The sequence below is a fragment of the Trematomus bernacchii genome, unplaced genomic scaffold (genome assembly GCF_902827165.1).
Source record: "Trematomus bernacchii unplaced genomic scaffold, fTreBer1.1, whole genome shotgun sequence".
Taxonomy (NCBI): Eukaryota; Metazoa; Chordata; class Actinopteri; order Perciformes; family Nototheniidae; genus Trematomus; species Trematomus bernacchii.
In genome coordinates this window covers 1,712,250-1,731,284 of record NW_022987689.1, presented here as the reverse complement: position 1 = coordinate 1,731,284, position 19,035 = coordinate 1,712,250, and the positions used below count along the sequence as shown (strand labels likewise).

At 41.3% G+C, this 19,035-nt stretch overlaps 1 protein-coding gene across 3 annotated transcripts in view; it reads left to right on the top strand.

Moving 5' to 3' along the window:
* agap3 (ArfGAP with GTPase domain, ankyrin repeat and PH domain 3) overlaps positions 1–19,035 on the top strand; it is a 114,837-nt gene that overhangs the window by 76,208 nt on the left and 19,594 nt on the right. For all 3 annotated transcript variants that reach the window (XM_034137521.1, XM_034137522.1, XM_034137519.1), the window contains exons 12-13: positions 7,779–7,928; positions 13,583–13,738. In XM_034137521.1, the coding sequence (XP_033993412.1) occupies positions 7,779–7,928; positions 13,583–13,738 (306 nt within the window). The remainder of the gene's footprint in view (positions 1–7,778; positions 7,929–13,582; positions 13,739–19,035) is intronic.

Below are 19,035 nucleotides of genomic sequence, written 5' to 3'. Positions count from 1 at the left end.
CATTTCACAAAACACTACAGCATTTCACAAAACGCAACAGCATTTCAGAAAACACTTCAACATTTCACAAAACACTTCAACATTTCACAAAACACTACAGCATTTCACAAAACTCTACAGCATTTCACAAAACACTTCAACATTTCAACTTTTACGGAAAGGGTATTCCTTTAGGGAGAACACTTCTTGTTTGTGATTGGACAGAGCCAGCCAGAGAAGCACTGCTGTGATTGGTTGTTTTTGCTGCCAGTCAATAAATGACGCTTCCTGATTGGTCAGCACCCGACAGCGCCACATATTTCCTGTTTGGTACGATTCAGCTGCTTCTGCACGAATTTTAAACTGAATTTATAACAACGGATATAGATATGATGTTATCCTCGACATGCTGTCAACCCATCACCACATCAACATGTCCCAAAACATCAACTGTTAGCTGTTAGCACACAGAGCTCACAGCTCCTCATATCTGTTCAGAAACTGGACAAAATGTAAACATGTAAAAACCACAGACTGTCTATGTCATGGTGAATACAGTCGCTGCTTTATTTATGTCTGTATGACGTTGTTATGAGTTTGGACGGAGCAGCTACAGGTTAGTTTAGCCTGATCGATCCGATCTCCATTCAGAAAACACGCATTTTAAAAGGTTTTTCGCCTGCCGTCTTGTCTGCAGACAAAGCATTAATTCATGGTTTTTACTAACCGGTATCAGTATGTAGTTACTCCGGCATCATTTTGATTAAATCACGGTGAAATATGTTCATTTTGTTGTAGTTGGCTTCTACCACAGTATTTACATGGATATAAGCCCCGCCCCCTCTCCAGCGTTTCCTGTTTGAATGACAGGAGTAAACACAGCTGACAGCCGCGGTGAAACGGTGAAACTCGAGCGATTAGAGCGATGCGAATATTCGGGGCTTATCTCCATGTAAATACTATGGTAGATACCAACTACAACAAAATGAACATATCTTACCGTGGTTTAATTGTAATACACGTTTCAAAATGATGCCGAAGTAACAACATACTGATACCGGTTAGTAAAAACCATTAATTAATGCTTTGACAAGTGTGCAGACAAGACGGCAGGCGAACAACCTTTTAAAATGCGTGTTTACTGAATGGAGATCAGATCGATCAGGCTAAACTAACCTGTAGCTGCTCCGTCCAAACTCACAACAACGTCCTACAGACATAAGTAAAGCAGCGACTGTATTCGCCATGACATAGACAGTCTGTGGTTTTTACATGTTTAACTTTTGTCCAGTTTCTGAACAGATATGAGGAGCTGTGAGCTCTGTGTGCTAACAGCTAACAGCTGATGTTTTGGGACATGTTGATGTGGTGATGGGTTGACAGCATGTCGAGGATAACATCATATCTATATCCGTTGTTAAAATATTCCCTTAAGATTTCCATCTCTTCTTCCATTCTTTCCAACTCAGTTTAAAATGTGTGCAGAAACAGCTGAATCATACCAAACAGGAAATACGTGGCGCTGTCGGGTGCTGACCAATCAGGAAGCGTCATTTCTTGACTGACAGCAAAAACAACCAATCACAGCAGTGCTTCTCTGGCTGGCTCTGTCCAATCACAAACAAGAAGTGTTCTCCCTAAAGGAATACCCTTTCCGTAAAAGTTGAAATGCTGTAGCGTTTTGTGAAATGCTGTAGCGTTTTGTGAAATGTTGTAGCGTTTTGTGAAATGCTGTAGCGTTTTGTGAAATGTTGTTTTGACTTGCACTTCAGGGCAAAAAGTAGCAGTTCTATAAAGAGAAAGGCAGTGTTAGCAAAAAAAAATGTTGTCATGTATGAAGTAAATGATCAAAGATCTTCTCACTCTGATAGGAGGACCACGTTTTCCTAGAGTAGGTGCTTTATCAGGCTCATGAAAACATACAATGGAACAAAGGTTTACTTTTTAAAAGTATACTATCAAGAGATTAGATCACACATATGTGTCCAACAGGCTAATTAATATGTGTTATACATTTAATCAGAAACATTTAACAAAATGTGTCAGCCTGAATTAAAATATCATGGATGTATATCTTTTTTTATGGCCGTGTGCTTTCACAATTATAAACACAACTTTTTTCACCAAATGTTAAAACCCAGATAATTCACTTGTAGTTATAGTATGGAAAGACATAAGAGGAATCTTTCAAATGTATGTATACCACGCAAAAGACAAAGCAAATCATAGGTAGATTATGCAATGGTTACTCAATGAGTCTTTAATTTCTCTAGTAATTTCGAACGTCCTTTTGTTTGTGATTCATCATAAAAATTAGTCCCCACAGGTTAATTATCTACTTTATGTACGTTTCACTGCAAATTAGCTGCCTCGTAATATACACAATGATTTACTTAATGAGCATCTATGAGGAATCTATTAATTCTCTAAATTACTTAACAGGGAATTGAAGATTGTGTCTAGATATAATGTCCTCATGTTGTAAGCTTTGTTTATTTTGGACTGTCATGCCACCATGACACTGACCTAGTTACTTTTCATTCTCTTTGGTAGTTGGGGTCAAAGCAATTAAAACCGTTTGGACCTGAGAATGTTGTGCCAGTGTCTCCACTTTTTAAGTTTAAAAATAGATCCCAGCGAACGATGCCACCGGAGGCTGCACAGAGTCTGGCACACTTATAGAGGGGAAGCCAGTGATTGGATTTAGGGGTTAGGATTAAGAGTAATTAATACTAATTAGCAAAGAGATCCCTCGAGGGAGGCGGGGTCCTTCATCGGCTGTGAAACGGGGCGCAGTGTTTCCTTCACTCGGGCAAAAGCTAATAGGCTGTGAGTGGGTCCGGTGCCAAAGCAGGTCAGCGGGGACCATTAGCACTGTCCAGGCAGGTTACTGTTGAACCTGGTCAAAGAGCTGCCACTGCTGTACATGTTAATCAGTCAAAAGCAAGAAGATGTAGGAGTTTACAGAGCAGAGGACGTTGGATCTGTTCACCTTGAGGGGAGTCATTGTGGCAGACAAAAGGGCCTTAAAAAACAGGCTTTACCGGGTTTTCGGGAAACCATTTGGTCTGTTCTCTTTGTTGTTTGTTTCCTGTAAAAGACTCATCAATGACACATTCCCTGGATCTTCACTTGCCATCTATTTGTGCATCAGGGAACAATGTGTGTGAGATTTGCCTTAATCTCCATTTAGGAAAAGAAAGGTTACAAATCACATCAGGTCTCTCTCTGGGTGGAGGACCCTCTTCTGATTATGCGATCGGGATTTTGATTTCATTAGACGTGCAATTGATGAAGGGAACAAAGGGGTAATTTTTCATTCACGGCGTCCAAATCACAAGCCTTGTCTGTGCCTTTGGTAATTCATTCATTCCTTAGATCTAAAGACCTTTATAATCACTGGGAGAAGAGGGATAGCGACGGAGAGAAGGAGGGGCGGAGTGGATGGGGGAGATAGGAATATGAAGAGGAGAGGCTGAGAAGACAGAGAGTAAATGAGAGGACGCATGCGCCCGCCAGTTTGCCAAGCGGCCAGGTTTAATTCCTTTGCTGGGTGCTGAGCGGAACCATTTTAAATATGATCCTCCCTGTTAACACGCATCCTGCCGTGTCACCGGCGACAGATACATTGTACCAAAGTATTAATGGACCCAGTCACTTTGAATCAGTGCTGTGGGAGAGAGAGATGCGTGTGGAAGAGGTGGAGGTTTCTGGGAAGTGTTTTAGATCATTCCCGCTTCACCTTTTCCACAATTTATCTCCAGCTCTAATAGCCCAGTAGGACAGGTAACCACATATTCACTGACCAGCAATGCCGACACAATACTTATTTTTCCAACACCAGTATAATCAGCTCACGTGTTTCTCCAGCCATCATGTTCCAAATGTGTCAATTTTAAGCTGATTTAAACTGTTTTTGACCATACTAATTATATAAAAGTTGAGATGTGTAAGCTAAGTCATGTTTGAATTTGCACAGCAAAGCACAGAAGATGGATGTTTCCAGCACATTTAGTTGACCAATTTCATAATTTATATATTTTTCAAATTAGGGGGTTTCTCCTCACTCTTAAAGGACACTTTGTGTACATTTAACCTTGGTTGGTAACCTTGGAATAGATTATAACTTTGTACCAAGATCAGTTTTGTCTGCAATCTTCTCCTTATTTTAGATGTTTTTCTGATTGTTTAATCTCTGAGGAAAGGACCCCACCTCTCAATAACCTTAATCCATAGTTGCAGGAAAGCAAAACAGCAGTTGCCCTCTGGATATGAAACAAGTAAAGACAATAGGTTTTCAAAGGTTTAATGGATTGAAAATAACTGTGAAAATACTTATTCTGTTTCAATATTACATACATTGTTTATAATAATATTGTGTAAATATTTCAACACCTCTTAAATAGTTTCCTATTATTTCCTTTCTCACTTTGTCTCCCACCCACGTTCTGCACACACAAATGAGCCAGAAAAGAGACCAACCACTCAATAAACATAGTTAAAGATGAATGTCAGTGGAAATTCTCACACGGATTATATATATATGGCAATAATGTCGTTACCATTTTGGCCTTGTATAGTGAAAATCTGATATTCTGACAGCCCTAGTATACAGAGCAATACAACATACACAGAGTATAATGTCTGAGTGTTTTGCGTGGGGACAGACAGCAGCAGCAGCGGTATCTGGGGTTGGGGGGGGGGGGGGGGGGGGGGGGGGGGTCTGGGCGGTGGTCAGGATGATGGTGGTAGATTACACACAGCCAGCAGATGATGTGCTGCCCGGCCCACATTAGCATGAATGCTTCATTATCCCACTACTTGTACATAATGGCAACAACTCCACGGAGGGGTCAGGCCTCGTCACGGCTCATCAGCCCACTGACGGCAGGCCTGAAGAGAAATGAGAAGCCAGGCAGCGCTGCTACCCGCTAATCCATCGCCTCCACTTAACACCCCGCCCTGCAGAGCCTCAGAACACACTGTATGGCTTCTGTTATATCTTTATACACATTACAAAACAGTCAGTAAGACACTTTCATAATGGGGCTTCCTTTATTTTAAGTTTTCATTTATTCATAAGAATGTTGTGCTTTCTATGAAATGTTTCTGTAAAGCAACATCCTTAGTAATGGAAATGGCAATATAAATTCAGTTGTAAAAGAGACTATGCTCTTTGCTTGTGAGGTTTTGAATTACGATCGATCCAGTGTTGGACAAAGAGTTCAGATATTTTATTAAAATAAAACTAGAAGAAGAAGAGGAAATACCTCAATGTAAAGAAAATGTAATATTGTCATTAATGTTAACAAGCTATACAAATCAAAAGGACTTTATATGCAACAGCATGGCTTAATATCATCAGTGTTATAGTATTAAAGATTTTTTTTTAAATTATTATTACTGATGCAACTGTAAGAAACGAGGTGGAGATACTTTTCATTGCTTTATTCTGTTGAGTTGTTTGATCTCTAAAGACATTATATTTATAAAATAAACATTTTACATACAAAAATGATATTCCCTAAGTCTCTTATAATTAAAGCTGTCAAATAAATGTATAGGCAGAAAGTCTCAAAGTGTAGTTAAGTATTGAGAGCTGTTAATGGAAACAACCTAACTATAAATATAATATAGTTTAGCACAGCAATTCTGTAAATGTTATTCATTTCTGCCACCCTCATGCAGTTTCACTTTAATGTATTGATTGCTGTTGAATTCTGACTGCAAAAATAATGACGATGCATTCATCAATAGACACTAGACACAATTAACCTATGGCATTATTCGGCAAATATCAGAAAATGATCATCAATATTTCTGATTTGTAGGCGGCGGCCATTATGAAGCATCACTCTCATGTCAACAGTCTAACTTGTTCACTTTATTCTAAAAAAAACATTGAATACTTAGTAATGTATTCCTTTTTGACGGTGGATCCCGAACATGATCACTGAAGTTGGGAAAATGTAGCGTTCAATCTAAAATGAAACTGTCCGTTGTCAGTTCGTCCCTGTCAGTCCACACAGAGCTGTAGTGGAGGCCTGGCTGGAGCACTACACTGCTCTTTTAATGCCACAAGCTGATTATTTCTCCACTGTAATTACATTATCCTCCCCTTTATGCAGCAGTGGTCTCTGGGGACTAATGGATACAGCCATGTTTAATTCATTAATCATTAGCATCCAATTTGACAATTAGACGTGATTGTTGAATTTTTAAATATCAATGTAACTCGCCTTGTAGTTATCTAACTCGTTTTTTTGTTCTCTTAAAAGGCGGCAAAGAGTCAAACTTCACTCTTTGGAGAGAAAGACATGTGGGTCTTTTTTATAGTGGACAAATAAAAAATAATCTCTAAACGATGAGGTGATTAAACATTTATCTTTGCAATATGGGGTCAAAAATGTGGCTGCTTAATATTAGATATTCATTTATTTAAAACAGTGATAAAAGCAACCAAAAACCTTTTTCTAGAAGTCACAAGCTCATTTATATATCATTCATTAGTCACTTAAAAAAACAACAAAGTTTCCCATTTTCTTTTCAGTACCCTTACTCCTCGGCTTTGTCTCCCCTCCCTTCCTCCTCCTCTCCCCCTCTTCCTCCCTCCTCCTCCTCCTCCTCTGCTCTGATTTCAGCATGCTAATTTAGTCGGTGCTCCTCAGCGTGATTCCCTCGCTCTCTCTCCCATCCTCGCTGCGATTCTGCTCCCTCCCCTCTGGGACCCGAAGATTAATATTCCTGGGCCCAACAAGATAATTACTGATACTAATTAGACATGATTATGTGAATTTGATACACTTATTACTCTAGATAATGAGTAGGACATATTATCCTAACAAGCACCCGTGCCGCTTAGTTTACTTTACACGCGACCCACACTCTCTATTTTCTGTTATTGTCACCTCAATCAGAAACTGCTATTCTCTTGTAATTATTGAATAAAAGGCCTTGATGTGTGATACCTGTAACATGAGAGAGCATTGTTCAGAAAATCTGAGATATGACTTGTTTTCCAAACAAAGACTCTGAAAGTCTTTTTACCTCATTAAATTACATTGGTTTATAATGTAGTAATTATGTCAACTTTAAAGGTTAAAGTAGAGTGAATATTAACTTTTTATAGGACAGCATTTAATAATAACAAACTTTTCTATTAGGTTATACAGTATATGTTCTTACCAGTGTCACATTACCATAATTCCGTTGTGTTTAAATGTAATTTAGAAAATAAAATCACACAATTTTGGAAAAACGACATGACAGTTCTATTCAATTTGATGCTCTGTTAATCTAAAGCAGTTAATCTGACTCCCCGCACATGACTGGAAGTGTATCGATGAGTTTTTCAGAGTAGTTAGGAAGTGTTGTAGCGACTGCTCGTGAACAGGAGGGAAGGACCCCACATGGCGCAGCCTAGCCTATGAATTAGTAAAGAGATCCAGGCGTCCATGGCTCGCCTGATTGGAAGTTGGGGAGAGAACGCCTGCTGACGCCAGTGGAGATCGATGTGGCAGTCAGAGGGATGAGGCGAGATAATTAGCGTTCAGAGTGTATCTTGTTAATTAAGGGCTAATTAGAGGCAGAGGCGGAGGGAGAGGGGTTTCGTGTCTGTGTGAGGGGGGGGGTTCGACGGAGGGAGTTGCACCAATATGGTGGCAGCAGCATTACAGTACTGTAGAAACTTCGAAAAAACTCCTTTACAGACTTTTTGTTTTTGAAGAATCCTGCCAGACTGACTTTAGAATTCAAAGGGATGTATAAATAAAAATGTTCTTTTTTGTCACTTATTCCAGGTGCTCCTCACTCCAACAGTAGTTCGTCCCTGCAGACGGGCGCCTCGTTGTTTGGCAGCAGTAAAGACGGCATGCACCAACGCTCCTTCTCTGTGTCCAGCGCCGACCAGTGGAATGAAGCCATCAACACCAGTACAAGCAGCGGAGCCCGTAAGTCCTCCTTTCCCCTACATTTCTTCTCAAGTCTCCCCAGTAATTGTTGTAATTTACACATTCACATAGATGAGTGAAGTAAAAGCTGGTCTAGACGGAGACGCCGTTTCCCAGGCTTCATACACAGGTGTATCGAGCCTCATTTTCATAATGAGGTGATCAGGGCTGTGATCGCTGTGACCTTTCTGGCTGCCGCTCTTTGATAGAAGCGGCGTGTTCATAGGAGAGGAACAGTGAAGGTTAACTTCCCGCCATCGGTGCATCTCCTCTCTCTGCCTCTGTGTCACATTGCACTTCGTCACTGTACTTGAGTGAAGTAAGATAATATATTCACCATGCATGTCTACACTCACTCCCCCTTTCCTGTCTTTACCTTCCATCTTACTCGTACCCCCTCCTCCTTCCTCTGTTTTCCTCTCTTTTCTTCTGAAGAGGAAAATGAATGTTTTTTGGGGGGACCATTCATCACCAGTTATTTCCCTCTCTTTGTGGTTGGCAGTAAAAAAGCACTTAAATGCACATCAACAGAATAACAGTCATTTCCATGCATGTTTGCACTCTGGTAGTTCTCATTAGCACGGCGGCGGCTCCCCCCCTCCCCATGGGCTCCCAGGGGCCCCGGCAGTTTAAAGAGCGCACTTTACGAGCGCTGCTGGAGTCCAACTGCACGGCCCTCGTGGTTCGGCAGACAAGCCTGTCTCTCATTTGGAGCTGCCAAACGATCAATTCTGCCCGGACGCAGGCACTTCCATCACCCCCTACCCCCGTCTCCCATCAGCAGCATGCCCAAAGCAGAATTACTTAGATTCGTGGGGTCCTCAAATAAATGAGCGCAAGTGTGTGTTGTGTATGTGTGTGTTCTCGCTGATTTTTTATGTGTGTGTAGCTGTTGGTATGGGATTTCTTTTCCACAGTGCGTGTTTGCGTCTGTATTACAATTTGTATATAGGAGAAAAAGCTTCATTCTTGTTTGTGGCAGGTCTGCGGAGGATGAATAGGAGTTCCTAAACATTGTGTTGTGAAAAGAAAGAGGCCTAGGATTTCCCATTTATGTTTGGTAAACTGAAAAAACCCTCAATATTAACATAGCTCATTAACCAGCATCCAGTCTTCAGCTAAATCAGATCCACACTTTGCTCCTTTTTTCTCTTTTCTCCAATTATTTGTCATGCTACTCTACTACTAAGATGTACACTAAAAGCAACATCTTAGTAGCTCAAAAACTTTCCCTGAATTTCTTGTTTTTATGTCTTCTTACAGTTTAACAGTCTGAATACCAGCAGCAGATTAAGTCTGTAGTGTGACTGGACTATCAGAAAACATAAAGTTGATTGAAACACAACCCTCTTATCTTTCATCCTAATGTGCCTTCAATAATCAATAGAGGGTGTTCCACGGTGAAGGGTGCTCATGTTTTGCCATCTGAATTGACTTGAACCTAGCCCAATCACTCCATTATCCTTGGTGAAGGTTGCAGGTTAACATAAAATGTGATTCTGAGATGCAAAAACAGCAGATTGATGATTCACTGGAGGATGAATGCGTCTTAGCCAGGTAACCATTTCCATATTATTTAAAGAATGTCCTCATTTGTAAACCTATTGAGCAAAGGCAGAAGCCGAGGTAGTAACGTCTCTTGAATATTGAGCGCAGATTTTTGATTAAATCCCGGCCCAATTTTTCTATTGCTTGCATTCATAAAGACACCCATTCTTAATGCAGTGGATGCTTGTTTAGATCCTGCTCTCCTTCATACACCTCAATCTCAGAGCCTGAATTAAATGCAAGAGGCTCAAAGAGTGGTGATGGGCTCGCTGATGACAATGACTTAAGTCATGGTCAAAGTGTGAGTGATGTGACGTTCCCAAAGGCAAAGATTACTGTGGATCAGAGCTACCAATGAGTGATGGTTCAATAATTAATTCAATATTAATGTATCGTAGAATATATTGGTGCACAGTTCTTAAGGTCAAAAAATATAAAACAAATGAAAGGCTGAAATCTGTCCACACTGAAGAATTTAGTCATTTCTTAAATTATAAAATGTTGTTCTTAGTGGGTTGACCTGATTAGTCAATTAATAGTTACGTTCATCAACATAAAAGGAATATGCGACAATTTGGATGATTGATAGTCATAATTAATAGAAAATAACATATTTGGAACATGTCCTTTTTAGCTCTGGAGAACTTTAATGGACATTTTTTTTTATATTTTCCCACATTTTATTGGAAAATATTCCGGAGATTACACAATGAAAGTATTTATTTGTTGTGGCATTAATGAGAGAAGCAATATCAATACTTTTTAACCCATGCGTTTAGTTACATACTAAATAATAAATGTTGATAATTCTGCAACGGTTATTACAATATTCTTTGTATCCGTATTGCCCACCCTCCTCTATGAAAAGCCTTTACTTCTGTCCTCCGAGACCTTAACGCTTCCACTCTGCTTTGTGTTCATTTCTATGTAAGTTTGCATATGAGGACACAGGTAGTTAATGCACAGATAGCCTTCTCCTGTGGCACTGTGTTTTACACCTTGGCCTCCCGATGCGAGGGTGATAGCATGCGGGGCGTTTGATTTCTACGCTAGGCCGTAATGAAGTTTGACATTTAGTTTGGAGAGAGCAGCAGAGCGCGATCAGGCCTTGATTAGTACGCTCTAATTGAGGATAATAAGGGGGAGGCGGTGATTGTTTCTAATTTTTGCCATTAATTGCAGCCGTTGGCTTTGATTGAGGACAGGCAGGGCTGCCATGTCAAGGGGCCTGGTGGAATCATACTGCTCCTCACCCGGAGCCTCTTGAATAACAATGAAACAACTCTTCCCCCCTCCCTTCCTCTTCACCCCCTCTCCCTGCCTCTCTCTCACCCTTTTTTTTCATTCTCAGTGCAATGGTAAAAGCAGGAGCTGTTAGCGGCCCTCTTTGTCTCACCCTCAGCCGTCATGGTGTAGCATGTATAACCCCGGTGGTGGGAGTGGAGTGCACTGTAATCACAGGTTAGCCTCATACCTTTCCTGCTGCCCAGGTGATCCTGGCTGAGTGGGAAAGAGACTCCTGATCCCCGGAGTGCTTCATTACCCAGCTCCGTCCTGATGGCCCTCATACACACTAACAGCCGGCTAATAACGCCAAAGTGAATTTTATGCTTGTAGAATCAGTCCACTTGTAACTTCATAACTCTCCATTTAAAAGATATAATCAGTCGTGCACAGTTTAGAGCTGAAAGCCATTAAAAGACAGGTGACTTTAGATTATATAAAAGGTCTCGGGTGCTTTGATATTGTTGCTCGGTGATGTGAACTCCATTCCCTGCTCCTATACCTTCATGGTACAGACCTCCTAACGCCTGATTGGTGCAGACAAAGGGAAGTGTATCACCCCGTATATGTTTCAGGTGCAGGATGAGCGGGGCCAGGGTCATTTTCCACAACATTAGGGGCAGAAATTGATAATTAGAGGTGTTTATGACACAGTTGGGGCCCCTGAGGGGCAGCCCTCCCCTTTAACCTCAAGCGACATTAAACAAATGCTGGCTGTCACGTCGGAGGCAGGTTGCAGCTCAAGTCTTCCACCCGCCATACGGAGCTGTGCTGGCGGGACAGACGCTGCAATGGAGAGGGAGGAGGAAGCAGAGGGTGGGGGGGGGGGGGGGTGCACATGGAGGACCCCTGTGCCCCCAGCTGTCTGAGCCAGCTAATGACTCGTCTCAGGGGGGCTGTTGTAAGAGAGCAGGGAAATTGAAACAGACGCCTCGACTAGAAGCTGCTACATGTGTGGCTGCGTGCTGCCATTCAAAACACCAGAGAGCCTAATGCATGTCGTCCAGCACAAGCACCAATGTTATGTTTATTAATGTGATGGTGTCGAATCAATAAGGCTATTTCCCCACTAGCACCTACGTTTTTATAACCAAATGAATACTACTTTTAAATATGGCCACTTCTCTTCTTAAACTGTTGTTATAACTAAATTATGATTTCCAGTACTAATTCTTGTTTGTATACGTACAGTTTAAGATGAATCTCTTGGTTATTTACCGACCCAACAATGTGTGTCTCAGGTGTTGCCTCCTATTTTTGCCCACGCTCAAACAATGCGTCCCTGGGCCGAGAGCTCCCCTCTCCCCCAACGTTTGCATCTTCAATCCCCCGCTGAGCCCATCTTACTCTCTACTCTCCTCTAAGACAGCCCCATCTCCCTAAAGGTAATGACCGAATTAGGCCTAATGTTGTACACTGGCTAATGGCACCGTGCTGCACATTATAGCATGTGCAACTGGCAAACGACAACAGCAATAATCCCTGAGCCCCTTGTCCTCCTGCACTCCACCCCTGGGGCTGGGACGGTGCACCGGGAAATGAATGGAGTTTGCTACACTACAATGAGCTTTTGATGGGAGACAATGGAGGAGGCTGCCAGCACCACACAGGGTGGTAAGGGGAGAGCAATATGGGGCCCATCTACCGGCCCTCCCTCCCTGCTTCCCCCAGGCCCCTGGCCCCCCCACTCCTAGATTCATAATGGCATCCGGAGGGGGAAAGAAGGGAAAGTGATGTCAAATGTCAGGAAATCAGAAAGATGGCAAGCTGACAACCCCCTCCTACCGTCCCATCCCTCCTCTCCCTTTGCCCAACGGTAGCACAGGTTAATATCACATTTATAAAATCACTTACAAGAAACAAAGCCGGCTCTTTGCCCCCTGTCACTCTCAGACAGTCATATAGAGAGCTTTGCCGCCGGCTGACTTAGGTAACCATTTGTTCACTGATGGCCCCTCACCTGTCCTTCGCTCTATCTAATGCCCGAGCCATGCCGTTACTTTAGGAGCCGTTTCCAACTCACACTGCTGAGGACACATTTTTAGGATGTGAAGGCTCTAGTTTGCATGCAGCTCGTCATGTCATTCAGTATTCATTGCTGTCATTTCACAATGAATCATGCATTCACACAAGATGATACATTTTTTGAGTTTAACCGTTTAAATTGAACAGCCAACCTAGTTTATTTTTTAAATAATGGTGTTAAATTGTTTTTACTCTGCCCATGTCACACAAAGAGTCATTTTGTTGGATTTCACATGTATATATTGCTTTCGACATATAAGACTTGCAACTTCAGCAAGAGCAATGAATGCAATCCACTAGCAATTAATAGTGGACTAATCACCACTCCTCATTAGGCACAAAAAATCTTCACCCCAGCCAACATGAAGCACGCTGCCAGAGCCATTTCTAGTTGATATTTCATCAACGACTTTATGATTAAATTGGACACTAATGGATGCTCTTCATCCATCTTCTGCAGTTCATTATCTATATATTATGGTTCCTCATAGCAATACATATTGATATTATTTTCTTAATTTACGTGTTTCCCTTAGTTTTGAAGTTAGACATAACCTTCTGTCAGCTGTTTTTGTCAAGTAGCATACATATTCTTGATCGGCTTGTTTCAGAAACTCGTGAAGTTTAAACGACGATTCCAATGTGTGGTTGTTGTGACGGTGCTTTAAATCAGATCAAAGTTTTTGAGCGTGATCTTTTGCATTTTACCCTGCTAAATCAGGCTTAAAATGTAAACAAATTCCCTGTTTATTCAACACAAATGGTAATAGTTGTTCCCCCTGTCTGTGTTTTTACAGCCAATGGAGTGAGTGATCCTGCGAGCTCCAGTGTGGGCAGCGCCACCAGTCCAAAGCTTGAGCCGCCTCCTTCTCCACACGCCAACCGCAAGAAGCACAGACGGAAAAAGAGCACGGGCATCACAAAGCCCGACGGCTTATCTGCAGGCAACGAAGGTACGAAAATAAACATTTTTAAATGACTATGATTAGAGATTGAAAATCATCTATAGGAATCAAAGGAACCTAACCCCCAAAACGTTTACCTACCAATAGTGGTATTTCCATTCAAATGTTTCAATGCACATAAATAGCTACTGAAGAGACAACAAATATAACAATGCTATATTTCTATCACATTTTCTACATTGTTTTCGCCTATTTTAAGGTTTGACCACTGCTCTTCAAATCATTCGTTGCGACCTCTGCATAGTTTAATGGCGATGGATATATACGTGACAAATACTTTTTATCTGAAAGAACAAACTCATGGGTTGCATAATGGAAAAATGCATTGTAATCCTCTAGTGTTGCTGATTTTGACTTATTTTGCAAACGCAACACAACCTTTTATTTTTTCTCTGTGCAAAATTGGTTGTGCTTGTCAACAAACACAATGGGCTTTATTTTGACGTTTGGAAGCCAGTGAGTGGTCACATCTTCAAAGGTGCACAAGGTGGGAGGGATTTGGGGGAAAGCTGAACGTTGTGCCCCCATAGTGAAGCTCTTTATGAGGAAATGAAGGTAATGTCAAACATTGCAGTACAAATGCAATGTATCTTTTATTTTCTGTGCAGTAACTCATTGGTTATTAACTCAAATATCCACTTTGAATTCAACTTCTCACACCAATCACATTTCTCATCTTGCATTTTGAGAAAACATGTAATGTAATCTTCCATATTCTCACTGAATTCTCCTATGAAGTCCATGAAGGTGTGTCGTTTTGTATCTCTTTGTGGCCCTCCTTCACATTTCACCCTCACAGCCCTCATTTCTTTTACCGTCGCCTGAAAGGCCCCGATCTCCAGAAGCCGTGGCCCCTCTCAGCGGGGGAGTGGCAGTCGGCTCTCCACCCAATTAATAATGATTCTCCAGCCCAATGATAAATGGAGTACCCTAATTGGATGGCATTGTGAAAACACTGGGATGCATTTCAGAGGCCATAAAACTGATGTCACCGGAGCGGGATGATCAATCAACAAGATTGATACGCTGGATAACAACAACAATGGCATTGACGCCTCCTAAATGGGGCTTAGCATTTATAATCATTACACTTTTTTATCATGGTCTCTGACAGCTTCTCTTTAAAGTCTGAATGAGTCTGTTGACCACATTGTTGTTTGGAGTGAACATCATCAGCATCTCGGAGATAAGTGGTGCGAGATAAGTGGTGCTTTTTCTGTTGTTAGAGAAGTGGTCACATCATAATACTAGTGAATTTAATCCCAGATCTGATTGTTTTTGTACAATTGGCATGGTCACTTTTTCTATTAACGTTCAGTAGCAGTAAGCAGCTACTAGCATAGTTAACAACTCTAGAGTCCATTACTTCTGTTCTGTTTTATAACTGAGCTATAATGTTGCTCTCCTGACAGTTACACCGTTGTGTTAAAGCTTTGAATGAGTGATGGTTTGCATTATATTAAACATCATCACGTCCCATCGATAAGTGCCCTACAGAGGAATAATTAAGTCAGATAACTTCCTGAGTGGAACATCTAAGAGTAATCAGACTGGAGGAGGCATATTCTGAATGTTTCTCACGTCATCAAACACGCACATTGTTTTCTGTCCCTCTCATGGTTCTCTGCCTGGTTTTCTATTAGCATCACCTTGTCTGTTCTGCTGAATGCTCTGGAATACAGACGTATCGCTTAAATATTGGATTCACCCAAGTCTGGGGATGTGAGTTGTGTCTCCTGTTGAAAGAGCAGAAGAGAGAGAAGAAGAAGAAAAAGGAAAGGAGAGGAGAGGTGGGATCCTTGAATAAATTGCTATCAGTTTATCTCATTTACGGGGCAATCAGAAGCGTGCAATACAGGCTGAAATTGAATTTTAGTAGTTGTGAAGCATCATAAATCAAAACAGCGTGCGCGTCTTTAGGTGAGAAATCATTTTAGTCAACAAGGGATGTGTAGGATGTAGGAGGAAGCCTGCAGAAACCGTTGCTGCAACATCATTTCTTAAATGTGGCACTACAGTACTTAGCGAGACTCTTCTACATGGCTGCTGAAGTGGGAGAGAATCATGTTTATAACCAGTATATTACTATGATTATGAAAGGACAAATGACATATCTGACTGTATGAAATATCGATTCTGCAAACATTTGAATATACCTTATTGTCAATCTATTTGTAATTCTAATCATTTTAAAGCCTTATTTGGATAATGTATACGTTCCCTGTTATGTCTGCAGAGCTACACTTCCACCAAAGATATGCACAATGCACACAGTCCCTAATATCCTATGCACTGTCAGAGCTGTGTGGTGTAATGAACTTCTCATGTGCTTAAAGAATGATGCAGGATGCATGGCGAGACAACTGACAGCCCCGTAATGTGTTTCCCAGCAGCCGCCCAGCGACGAGCTTTCTCCGTGTGTCGCTCGCCATAAACCCACTGGAAAATCGATGGCCGATAAAGAGTTGTGTTCAGGGGGAGCCCCCTCTGATTAATGCAGACTGTCAGGGAGCATCATTAATGTATTTCTCTTTTAAAGAAAGTGTATCAAATGCTCATTGTTTTGGAGGTTTGAGCTTGTACAGTGTGAGCAGAAAAGGAGGTGCATGAATTGAGGAGAATTGTGACAAGAGGCTCCTTCTGGATTCTTTCAGTTGTAAGGATGAAGATATTTACTCGTGTTAAGGTCACAGAAATCAGGGATAAGTGTTTGCCTGAGATATAAAGAAGGTGTTAAAGTCGTATTTATATTAACAACATAAGATTTGATTTAAGGCAACTTTCAACACAGACACATTTTCCTTTTTGTTTTTGCACATTTTGATCCTACAGTCCAACTAAAGGAAGCTTATCTTGATATGCACGTCAGACTCTCATGTGCTTTAACAAACTAAAATGTGCTGCGGAGAATTTTTTAAACCAGATCTTAATTTGGTTAATAAAACCTCTTATTCAATAGAAGACTCAACAATGGATTTTAATCAAATACTTTTATTTTGTCATTTAAATTGATTGAATTTCAAGTGATTGGAAGGACTCTTCTACTGGATTGAGTTGGCAATTGGAGCGGGATAGGGAATTCATTTTTATTTGTTGAGAAAGTGGATTCCTAAAAGGCGCGTGCTAATGTTAGCTTTGTGTCACATATTACCTGGGGAATGTGCAATCTCCCTTTTTATAACATAACTGAAAAGAAAAATTGGAAATGTTATGTCAATAGGAACAAACTGTTGTCATTAATGCATGTGTTGAAAGTGTCACTGTTGGAATGTGACCACATAACTTCAATGATATTTAGTTAAAATACATATCCTTGTTATATTTGCATACTTTAACACGTACATATAAGCGGCTTCAACTTTTATTTTTAAATAAGTGTTCTTAAGCTCAAATAGACCAAATAAATTACTGCATTCCTTCTGATCATGTAGCAAAGTAGAGCTTTATGCTTTAATAGAAAACCAGCTTGTTCCAGCTCAGTTTTTGTCCAGGTAACAGAAATGGACACTGTTGGAAAATATAATGTACGATTGGAAAGCCTGCAGAGAATCGTACTCAAAATAAAGTGGCTCTACTGAGATAAATGGCACAGTTAGCAGTAACTGGATAATGGAGAATCAGAATGAATTAGCTGCAACAATCACAACTGACCCGGTTATATTCTTAAAAGTAATTAGAACATTTCTCAAACAAATCTAAACCATTTTGTAGTGATGTTGAGTTTTGAGATCCATAGCATTCAAAATCTTCTCTATCAACACAGAATACCTAAAGTACGAGAGATCCTTTGATGCTAGTGCAACCTAATCTTTAGTTTTTCATTATTAACTTTGTATTCATCTGTTGTTACTCTTGGGTTTCTCTCATGACTATTGGCTTAGGTTTAGATTAGAATAAAGGTCTCATTGCTCTTGACTCATATACAGATTGACTGGAACAAGCATTCATCAACTTCCTGTGCCCAAACTATAAGTGAACCTGCATTGACAGTCAATCAGAAGCGGTTTTAAGTCATATATTGTCAGTCCAACCCAATCCAGTATCCTATTGTCCTGTACCTTTTGCAAAGTAAGGGTTAATATCCTCTGGAGTCCAGCTGAGGATTAGGAAATGGAGGTTTAACTGCCTGTGCTAATGGTGGGTGTTTATCTCAATACTTTGTTTTGTCACTCCCCGACTCGCTCTCATTTCCGAAAGCTGTCCCTGGAGCCTCCACTCTTGTAATGGCTTAGCTTTCTGAGCGCCACAGTATGGAGGGAAAGGAATAACAAGATTCTCATTTGGGCTCCGTACACACTGCCCACAGACACATGTATAATTGGCCCGGTTTCCATTCGGCTCTGTTGTTAAATGCACTAGCTATTAGCGTAGTGGTATTGGTGCTGATTTCATGGGTTTGTTTATTGTTGGAAGGTGTGCTCCTTGTTTGTTTGAGACTATGTGTGTGTGTGTGTGTGTGTGTGTGTGTGTGTGTGTGTGTGTGTGTGTGTGTACACGAGTGTGTGTGTGTCAGATAGATAAAGAGTGTGCTCTATCTCTCTCCCTCCCTCCCTGCTCTCTTCTTTCTGAGTTTGGTCGTGGTTCCCCTGGGGCCCCTGTCGCAGTAATGGCCTGCTCCTGATTGCTCTGATACAGGTTAGGAATATTGGCTTTAATGATGTGTAAAATGAGCAAGCAGTGCCTGTGACATTTACAGATGGCACCGCCTTGGCCTGTTCTTCCCAACTGCTCGTTAATTCACGGGAACGGCAAGCACTTCTTTAAGTGACTGCCTGATGCATGCACACGGCACAACACATCCTGCACACCCAAACAATAGCTCAGCCCGCGTACCTCTGCACCTTGTCATCGTTTCAGCCAAGTGTTCACACAAACCGATAGTCCTCAAGGCTAAGGAGTGTTTGCTAAGTCCTCTCTAAGGGTTCATAACGCGGGTCTCCAGAGGTCTCTGAGAGGCTTAGACAGAATAGATGCTACGTTGGCGCATGGAGTATAGTCGGCACAGCTGGGCTGGCCACCAAAACCCCCCGAGGTGCTAATCTGCTGCAGCACGAGAGGAATCACCGTCCGCCGGACACCCACTCTTCTTTCAGGTTCCACTTAGATTTTTAGGTCAAACGGACGCCTTTTTAGAGGTATTAAAGTTTGATGGACAACTTGCGTTTAATAACAGCCAGTTAGTGGTGTAAAACGTTTGCACATCCTTTACCAGATTAACTAAACAATATTGTTAAAATACTCTTTTCATCTTTCCAAAATCCTATTGCACTTTGGAAAGATGAAAA